The sequence below is a fragment of the Ipomoea triloba genome, chromosome 11 (assembly GCF_003576645.1).
Source record: "Ipomoea triloba cultivar NCNSP0323 chromosome 11, ASM357664v1".
Lineage (NCBI taxonomy): Eukaryota > Viridiplantae > Streptophyta > Magnoliopsida > Solanales > Convolvulaceae > Ipomoea > Ipomoea triloba.
The window spans coordinates 20,803,562-20,813,889 of record NC_044926.1 but is presented as its reverse complement, the minus strand read 5'-3'; the positions used below and the strand labels follow the sequence as shown (position 1 = coordinate 20,813,889).

Genomic DNA, 10,328 nt, shown 5'->3' with positions numbered 1-10,328 from the left:
GAAAGTTATTAACTTTTTAAATACCAGTAGACTTTTAAATACTCTATAGAAGTCTGAATCGAATACCAGTATACTTTTAAAGAGTTTTGAAAAGTCTAAATCCAATACCGGTAGACTTTTAAAGAGTATTTAAAAGTCTAAATTGAATACACCCTCCTTAATCTTATTGTGTTCAATTGATTATTGTGTAGACCTGTTAACCCATCCTTATACACGAATTGTCAGGTCTACCTTCTCTGTCCAGATTAATATACGGAGTATAAATATATATTCATCCTCTCGGACCGGCGTGGTCGTGACTGTGCGGTATTGTAGTGCAGGATTAAGCTTTTCGAAATGGGAAGTGAGGATGAAAGCTCGATCGAGGCGGCGGCGGCAGCCCGTAGGGAGCGGCTCAGGGCCCTCAGAGCTGCCCAAGAGCTTCTCGAAACCCCCGACGATGATAAGGAAGCTAGCCAAGACCAAGAAGAAAAGTAAGCATTACAATAACTGCCTAAATCTTTTAGCAAATTTCAGTTCTCTACTGTGGGTTTTGGTGATATGATACGGACTAAGAATTTTGTAGTTAGGGTTTATATCCTTTGTTAATTTCTCAATTTCCTTTTATCCGTTGTTGATTTTGTTTGTTTGTTGTTGTTATTGGATTTTCTTTTTGGTAGTGATGAGAATTTCCAAATGAAATTCCGAAATTATCTGCCTCAAGACAAGCACCTTCAAGAGGGTAAACTTGCCCCTCCGGTATTACCCAAGTTCGATGACCCTATGGCAAACCTAACTCCACCTGAAGACAAAAAGGAGAAAAGTGAGGATCCCTTCTTGAATATTGTCCCGAAAAAACCGAATTGGGACCTGAGGAGAGACGTACAGAAGAAGCTTGACAAGCTTGAGAAGCGCACACTCAAGGCTTTGCATCAACTAGGGGGTATGCTATTTATTCCACTTCATTCCTTTTGTGATAATACCATGGTGGCCTGCCAGTCACACTTATGTTTCTTGTTTGGTTTATATCTGTGCTTAAATATGCATATGATCTCCTTTTTTTTATTTTTTGAGATTTAGTACAGTCTGAAGCTGTCTTCTCTGCTTTCTTTCTTTTTATGTTTAAGAAAGTAATTTACTTAATCTCATTTTCATTTTGTACTTTTTCCTGGTTGAACATCACACTATCCAAGCAACTACAAGAGTAATTTTATGTCGTCCTAAAGGGCATCTCCAAAGAAGACACGAAAACACCATTTTGGTGTAAAAATTTGGTGCAACCTTCCTCCAAGGAAGACAACAAATTCTACACCAAAATGGTGTAATGAATAGTGTTTGAATAGACTTTGGTGTAATTGTGTAAATGGGTTTGAGATGAAAAATGTTTGGTGTAAGAATATCTAGAGAATATTCTCTTTGGTGTAAAATTTGGTGCAAAATTTAGTGTAAGAGGTTGGGTATATGAGCTGTTGACCGTCTTGAGTTTGGCCTTTCAAAGGATATTTTTAGGTTCCTTCATTATTGCATTAGTTATAATTGTGTTTTGGGATATATAGAATTTTGATCCACCACTGGAAATATGATAGTGATGAAACTATGTGAGGAATTCAAAGAACTACCATATGTTTTGAAAGTTGGTATTTTCTGTTTGAAAAATAGAATGATTTTGACAAGGCGAAGTGCACACTCCTATAAAGTACGGACTGGGATGCAGTTTAGCATTGGTTAATTCTTTGTTTCACTTGTTGAGAGAAGGTTAAAAACTAAGGGGAAGAAGGTGGATTTCAATAGTTTCTTTTCTTGAACTTAGCTCTTAACATTTAAAACATTAAACATATTGAGAATTTCCCTACACATGGAGAAGGTATGCACACTCTGCTATAGTTGTCCCAAAGGCATACCTTTTTAGTGCCTGATGCCTTAGCTCAGCTTCCTCTTCTGCCTAATTTTCAGATCTTCAAGATATATACACGTGCCCTGCATCTGTCTTTATGCGTACAGGGTTTAACAAGTAGTTTGGTTTAGTTTTGAATTTGCTTCCCCCTATCTCTCGTTTCCTTACAATGTGTGCATAACATGTACTGCGCATATATGTGTGTTTCGGCATGTGCATGTAGACAGGTATTTATATATCGCTTTTGGTGGTTTGCTTATTCTTTATGGTATTTAGGTGGTATGTTTATGCTGTTTTTTCTGTGTCCTATTTATTTAAATTTTGTTGTTCTATTAAACATCTTGAGATTACAAAATACTCATTGGTGACAATTGTGTGACTTTTGAAGTTCTCCTAACCTTCTGCAAAATTGCTCCTTTTTTTTTTTGGTTGTTGTAGAGGAGGAAGAGAAGAGAAGATTGGCTGAAGAACAGGGCACAAATTCTTGAGATTAAACTGAAGCTAACCAGGTGATTAAATGTTGATCAAAGTATAACCTTACTTATGTAGCTTTTTACCATTAGAGATGATGCATAATTTGTTTTATTATGAATTAATCAAATCAAGATTTGAGATGTGATTTGGTGTTAAAGATTGTCATATTTACCTATTATCTTGAATTGACTGATTATTTTTTTCATGAATTGTTACATTCTGCGTTACTAAATGAGGGAAAGTTTATGATGTAGATTGACACACATTTTTCGCTTGGGTGTAACTCAAAAAGTTTTGGAGTAAGTTTTAGGTTTGTACTAAGGACAAATTATTAAATAATAGAGTTTTTCTATTAAATGATTGATTAACTGATAACTTTGAATAGGATGCTCTAGTACAAATTATTAAATAATTAAAGAGACACATATTACGTATGTAGCATCTTCACTTACTATGTAAAAGAAGGTTTTGAAATGTCTAAGTGACACTATTTCATTGGCTAATAACTTATTACATAGGTTATTAGTAAGGGGGTGTTTGGTAATAGCTGTTAGCTGATTGGGTTAGTGGGTTTGACTATTTGATAGCATTACCTGATTGTAGATAGATGTTTGGTAAATTAGCTGATAGCTGATAGCTGATAGCTAATTATATGCAAAATGACTTTCTCAAAAAGGTGATCGAAAAAACTGTTTTGCCATAAACTTGACTAGCTTTTTGAATTTTAGCATTTTGGAACAATAAAATGTTACAAAAAGCATGTTTAACCAAGTCAAACAGGTCATAGTGGTCAAATAAATAAAAATTGGTTGATAAGCTAATTATGTTATCAAACATGGCCTAAATTATTTAATATACAACTATTGAGTTATGTTGTAGACCCTATATTTTCTCCCCTAATACAAGTAGGTGGCGTGAATATAACCCATATAAGATTAGGAGGGAGAGGGGGAAAAAAGCATAAATGAATTTATGAACAATTCATTATGGTTAAAAATAGTTGTAGAAATACATCTAATTTGTACTCCGTAATTTCACAATTATTATTTCTCTATGTAAGTATCTATTATATTTACGGTTTAGGGTTTAGGGTCAATGTGATCCTGCATGGTTAAAAATTGATGTGGGCGTAGAACGCACTCCGATTGTAATTGATTTATACTTAGTCAAGGTATGGTTCTACGATTGTAATTGATTTGTACATAGTCAAGGCATGTTTACCATATGACCCAGTATGATTATGGCCTATATTCTACTCGAAATCTTAAAAAACTCTAAACATGAAAGTTGTAGCACACTTTCTTAAATTTCCATGTACACTCAAATTACCTTGATTGGACTTTATATGAGGGAGATATGACATATATATTTGACATGTTGCAGGATGGTTTCCTTGAGGTGCGCATAAGGTTCTTCTGATTTTTTAGTATTAATGTGTCCCAAATCTTTGAAAGTGCTCATCGTGAAAGTTGTAGAGGACTAATTTAGCTTTCCATTGATACTCTTTTTTTTTGAGATCAGCTTTTCATTGATACTTTAATCACCTCAATTAGACTTTGTATGACTGAATTATGGCCAAAATACTTTTAACGCATCGCAAATTGTCACGTTTTACCATTCTTACTTAGAAATACTTGAAAATCAAACAATAAAGAACTAAGTATCAAAATTCAATCAATGTAAACAAGAAATTGATCAGAAGTATCAAAATTCAATCAATGTAAACAAGAAATTGATCAAATTGATATGAAATAGCTAATGTAAATAAGTGTATTTGAGTACTTATAAAATGCCCTTACTTGAGGTTTTTTCTTGCCATAAGAAAAATCCAAAATGAATGACTAATTCAACTAAAATAATAAATTAAAATAGAAAAAAAAATATCGCAGGAAATCCAATTATTTCTTCTTTTTTTTTTTTTGAAAACAGAAACCCAATAATTTCTAATTATTCCGCCAGTAATTTTTTTTTAATTGAATTAGGATGATTCACAAGCAAGCCCAATAAAATAAACCAATAAAGCTAAGCTAGCAATTTATATCGTGGACAAGGGTGAACAATGCATTGTGCACCCCGTATCAAAACGACGTCGTTTTGGTTATTTTAATTAACGGTTTGTCTTTTTGGAAATAATGTTTTTCGTTTCTATTGGTCTATGTATTTGTGTTAATATTTTGTATATTCTTTGAATGCATTCTGTTTATTGTAGACTACAATTCTGTGTATTCATGTTAGAGTACTTAAACATAGGTTGTGATGTATTTTGTGTAATTGAATGTTAGGAGGATGATTTCTATGCAGTTGTGTCAATATTCTGTGTATTCTCTGAAGTCATTTTGTGTATTCTAGACAAGAATTCTATGTATTCCCTAAAGTCATTCGAAACGGCGTCTGCTCAGTAACAGTACGACGTCGTTTCAGACCAGGGTCCACTGGTATAACGATTGAGCTAAGCATCAACCAATTCAATAACTTAAATACCTGATGAGGCTGTGCTTGATCAATCAGTTGTTATGTCATGGACCTGGGTCCGTGTTCATAATTTCATAACTTTATGTTCACAATTTCATAACTCCATGTTCACAGTTTCATAACTTAATGTTCAAAGTTTCATAATTTCATGTTCACAATTTCATAGCTCTACGTTCACAATTTCATAACTCTATGTTCACAATTTTATAACTCTATGCTCACAATTTCATAACTGTATGTTCAATAGTATCAAAACTCTATGTTCAACAGTATAACACAATTTTTGAATCTATATAACAAAATTGTGAATATAGAGTTCAAAAATTGTTAATATTGAGTAATGTAATTTTGTATATTGATTATTGAGATCTAAAATTGTGAATATAGAGTTCTAAAATTGTAAATATAGAGTTCTAAAATTGTGAACATAGATCTGGTCCATAGCATAATTTGCCTTGATCAATAGTTATACTATGAATCTGGGTCCACCATGTAAGGTGGATCCATGTCCGTTTATATATTAAATGTTCACAATTTGAATAGTAGGGATAGCATCAAGCATTAAGCCTACTCCCTCAAGAAGGTTTTGCACTCTTTTTCTTATTTCCTCTTTTCTTCCTCACTCATTATTATTTTTTTTTATCAAAGAAAGCACTCACAAAAACAAACACCCAATTATTTTCAACTTCTTTACACTCTTTTTCACCATTCCCCCTATTTTCTTCAACAATCTAATTTTCAACTCCTTCCCCTTTTCCTATTTCATCTCCAATTATTTCATCCTCACCCTCCTTTTCTCCACCAACATGGTTGCGAAAAGTGACAACTTTAAGCATATTCATAACACCCTCTTTTTGCACTAGACTCATTGGTTCTCCTTTCAGACACAACTTTTTGCTTTTGTTGCTTTGCCGAGATATACTTAATTTGGTGGATTCGACCTTGCAACTGATTTGTGAGTATTAGTTTGATTATCAATTCCTTGTCTCATTGTGCTGTTTTGATTTTTTACAAATTTTACTACTTGAACTTTATTTGTTAAAGTAGTAGTAGAATTAGTCAGTTTCTCCGGGGTTTGAGAACACGTAAGATTGTAGCCAAGCCCGACTCCCGAGGGTTTTTGCATACGTATCATTTTATCCATTATTTTGGATGATTGTGTAAATGATGCTTTTACTTTCCTGAGGTTATGTTCTCTAACCTCTCTAACTTTGCACTCTTCTTGAAGTTGAATGTTTTATGCTTTCAAGTTTCTCATCTCAATTTGAGCATTTTGCAACTTTGAGCTATTTCCTCTTTTTCAAGAATCAACAAATTATTACGCTCTTTGATATGAGAGTGAGTGGCCATAAATTATTGACAATCTTTCACTAGACTTAGAAAGGATTCTTTGGTATTGAAAGATGAGTCTACAAACTCGAAGGAGTTTGACGTTACCTCATCGTCAGTTTCATGAGCCATTACACATTCTTCGTCTGAGTCAAAATCAATTGTTTTGCTCACTAGACATATAGTAGTGTTCTTTCTTCTTGTGAAGAGATGCTTGATGATTCATCAGATTCTCTTTGATAGGGAATATACCCTGGGTATACGGTCCTAAGTACTTTATATGTATATCGGTATACAAGTATGGGCATGAGTCTATAAAAGGGACCCTAATCCTTCATGATCGAAAAGGGCTTTTGGTCCCTTCTCTCCTCTCCTTCTCTCTTTCTCTCTAGACTAGAACACCAAGCAATGCTCTCTCTTCTCTCTAAATTATTCAAGAACTATCAATACAAAGAATGAATTGAGAGCTACTATGTTTATCTACATTATGCTTCACATATATTGCTATATACTGGAATACATGAAGGGATTAATCCTTATCACACTTGATTCCAATGGATCATTTATGTGTACTTTTCACTTCTCCCGTTTGAATCTTTTCTCCTTGGTCTTGAATTCTTCATGCGGAGGGTTATAAGCATTTGCATTTTGATTTTTATTTACCTTTGGTAAATGTCCTGGCTTCCTACAATTGTAAGTTTGTAACACACGTTGGTGTTATCTTCAAGAAATTCCTTTCTTGGTCTTCTAGATGAACTTCCTTGCTGTGATTTTTTGACGTTGTTCTTCCGCACGAATTTCCTGACAAAAAAGGCAAATTGTTCGTCAGTCAAGCAATCACTAGTACCTACTGACCTGAATGTGGATGGTTGTTCGGCCAGCAATGCAGTAGTCCTTTTTTTCTCGTTCATCTTTAGTTCTTGCCTTCATTTCGAATTCATATGCTTTGAGGTCACTGAAAAATTTATCAGTGGATAGTGTTCTAAGATCTTTGTGATCTTTCATTGCAGTAACCTTCATATCCCAGCATCAAGGTAATCCACATAACACTTTTAGAGATATTTCTTTCTGGGTGATGGTTTTACCCAGATTATTGATCTCTCCTAAGATCTTCATATATACTTTCATTTGATGAGTGTCCTTTTCTTGTTCGTCGCCTTCTCCGGTTTTGATGAGTGTTTCCCATATATCTTTCGCAGTAGTGCACTTTATGATCTTTGGGAATATGGTGTCATCTACAGCTTTGAATAAGATGTCTTTGGCCATGTTGTCTAGGTTGCTTCGAAGTTTATCATCTGGAGTCCACTCAAGTTTACGCTTTGGAACGTATGATGGAGCATCTGGACTTAGTAGTGAAGCTGTATTGACCTTCATTATGGTGATGGGACCATCTGTAATGACTAGGGGTGTCAAAGCGGTCCGCCCCGCCCCGCGAAGCCCGTGGGCGTGAAAATACCCAGCCCAAGCCCGCCCCATGCGGGCCTACGAGAAAATTTACATTTTTTAAAAAAATTATTTAAAATCAATTTCATAGATATAATAATAATAATAAGAACATTTAATATTCTAAAAATTCACCCTTCACGCCACAATGATAAAAATCCATCCATCCACATATATATAATAATAAAAATAAGAACATTTAATATTCTAAAAATTCACCCTTCACACCACAATGATAAAAATCCATCAATCCACAATCTTAAAAATTCACAATGATAAAAATCCAAAACACATCAAACATCATAAACACATTGCACGTAAGACATAACCACATAGTAATATAGTGTCTCAACTCTCAAAATCTAAACATAACAACTAGCAACAATATTGTCTTCAATTCAATCCACTCTTCAAGTCTTCAAATTAGTGTCTAAGTAATGAAAGTGACCCCTAAAAACTCAAATGAAACTGGGACAATTTTTTCAACATCATTAGCATCACCATCATCTATACATTTACATCAATTAAAATAATAAAAACATAATAACCATATATCTTTCGCAGTAGTGCACTTTCAGATCTTTGGGAATATGATGTCATTTACAACTTTGAATAAGATGTCTTTGGCCATGTTGTCTAGGTTGCTTTGAACTTTATCATCTGGAGTCCACTCAAGTATAGGCTTTGGAACGTATGATCGAGCATCTGGACTTAGTAGTGAAGCTGTATTGACCTTCATTATGGTGATGGGACCATCTGTAATGACCAGGGGTGTCAAAGTGGGTCGGCCCGCTCCACCGTGGGATTTTTTGCAGGCTTTTGCCGGCCGACCCGCAAAGAGCGTGGGCTGGGAAATACCTAGCCCAAGCCTGCGCCCCATGCGGGCCTACGAGAAAATTTAAATTTTTTTATTATTTAAAATCAATTTCATATACATAATAATAAAAATAAGAGCATTTAATATTCTATAAATTCACCCTTCACATCACAATGATAAAAATCCATCAATCTACAAATCCATCAATCCACAATCCTAAAAATTAACAATGATAAAAATCCAAAACACATCAAACATCATAAACGCATTGCACATAATTAAGACATAATCACATAGTAATATAGTGAGTGTCTCAACTCTCAAAATCCAAACATAACTACTAACAACAATATTGTCTTCAATTCAATCCACTCTTCAAGTCTTCAAATTAATGTCGAAGTAATGAAAGTGACCCCTGAAAACTCAGATGGAACTGGGACAATTTCTTCAACACCATTAACATCACCATCATCTATACATTAACATCAATTAAAATAATCAAAACATAATAACCATAATAATTGAATCATAAGAAAATTAAAAATTTTGAAGTATTCTACTAGAATTGATGAAGATATACACACGCGAAATTATCCTAACAAATTAGCATTATAATTATAAATTATAATAATATAAAGAAAATGAAAATCTGGAATATAGTAGCGTTTATATAAATGGAGCATTCATGATTCATGATCCGGAAATCCATAATGTATATAACAATGAATTTTTTTTTTTTTTTAACACAGAATAATCATTGTATTGAAATAAAAAAAGCAGTAACTAGCTAAGGATGGGATATTTAAAGATCAAATTTGGGGATATTATTTTACTTGTATGGATCAACATCATAGGATTTAGCCTCAACACAGATTGCGGTCGGCAGTGGTTACCAGATAATAAGTTTTTTTTTTTTTTTTTTTTTTTGAAAATAAAGAAGCGCTTATTCATTTAATCATAAGCGGAAGCGATTACAAATAGAATCGATGAAACAGTATACTATTCCTTACCGTCAGACATAGAAACAACTTTCCTAGTAATGCTATAAAGAACTTGATTCGCAGACTGTTCAACAAATTTGAAGCTGAATTCGTTGGATGAACTTAAAGCTTCTTTAATATCATTGAAAAATCCATCAAACGTAGTCAAGACTAACTTTGGTTGAAAAGTCTTACACATCACCTGAGTATATGTTTTCCATATGTCGTTCATTGACAATATATCCATCGAGCTAAGCTGCAGATGCTCTTTTTCATTGTCATCTTTGTCACCCAAGATGAAGTTCACATACGCCATGGCCAACTTATATGGTTCACACTTATGAAAAAAAGAACTCGCCAAAAGAACGAGAAGAAAACAAACTCGTCACACAAACGAGAGAAAGACACAGAAAATAAACAGAACACAAAAGGAAAGAGAAACAACATTACACCACCTCTTAAACTTTATTTTATGGATCCACTAGAATCAAACCACCTCTTTATCCATATCTGGCAAAATCCATAAACTTTAGATCTTTGGAACTATCGCAACATCCTTGAAAGGTTGATGGCTAATTCGGTAGTGGAATTTATTATGAAACTAAAAAAAAAATCAAGAAATAAAAGAAAATAGGATACCGCTGGCCAAGAAATGAAGCTCCGTCAAAGGCTCAAAGCTTCGGCCAGAGGCCGAAGGCCACCGGATGAAGAATTAAGGTTTCATGCAGTGAGGCAGATAGAGAGGTTTTTACCAGATAATAAGTTTTGTCAACTTGATCTGCAATATTAAATTGATTTTATTGAGATGATCTAATAAGTTTTCTCAACTTGATCTGCAATATTAAATTGCTTTTGCAACTTGTCAGATAGATTTGAAAATTTCTCCTAATACTTCCCCTTTTTGAAACATACTTTTGTCCAAAAAGCTTTCCATAATCTG

At 33.8% G+C, this 10,328-nt stretch overlaps 1 protein-coding gene across 1 annotated transcript; it reads left to right on the top strand.

Annotated features, from left to right (window-relative positions):
* The first annotated feature begins 276 nt into the window (after positions 1-276).
* LOC115996311 (coiled-coil domain-containing protein 12) lies at positions 277-3,954 on the top strand. Its single transcript, XM_031235510.1, has 4 exons — positions 277-473; positions 660-922; positions 2,312-2,382; positions 3,731-3,954. The coding sequence occupies exons 1-3, from the start codon at positions 337-339 to the stop codon at positions 2,359-2,361; spliced, it is 450 nt and encodes a 149-aa protein (XP_031091370.1). The 5' UTR covers positions 277-336; the 3' UTR covers positions 2,362-2,382; positions 3,731-3,954.
* Positions 3,955-10,328: the final 6,374 nt, after the last annotated feature.

Coding starts and splice junctions, on each gene's coding strand:
- LOC115996311 (XM_031235510.1), top strand. CDS start 337: ATGGGAAGTGAGGATGAAAGCTCGATCGAGGCGGCGGCGGCAGCCCGT. Junction 474..659: donor AGCCAAGACCAAGAAGAAAA/GTAAGCATTACA, acceptor TCTTTTTGGTAG/TGATGAGAATTTCCAAATGA. Junction 923..2,311: donor GGCTTTGCATCAACTAGGGG/GTATGCTATTTA, acceptor TGGTTGTTGTAG/AGGAGGAAGAGAAGAGAAGA.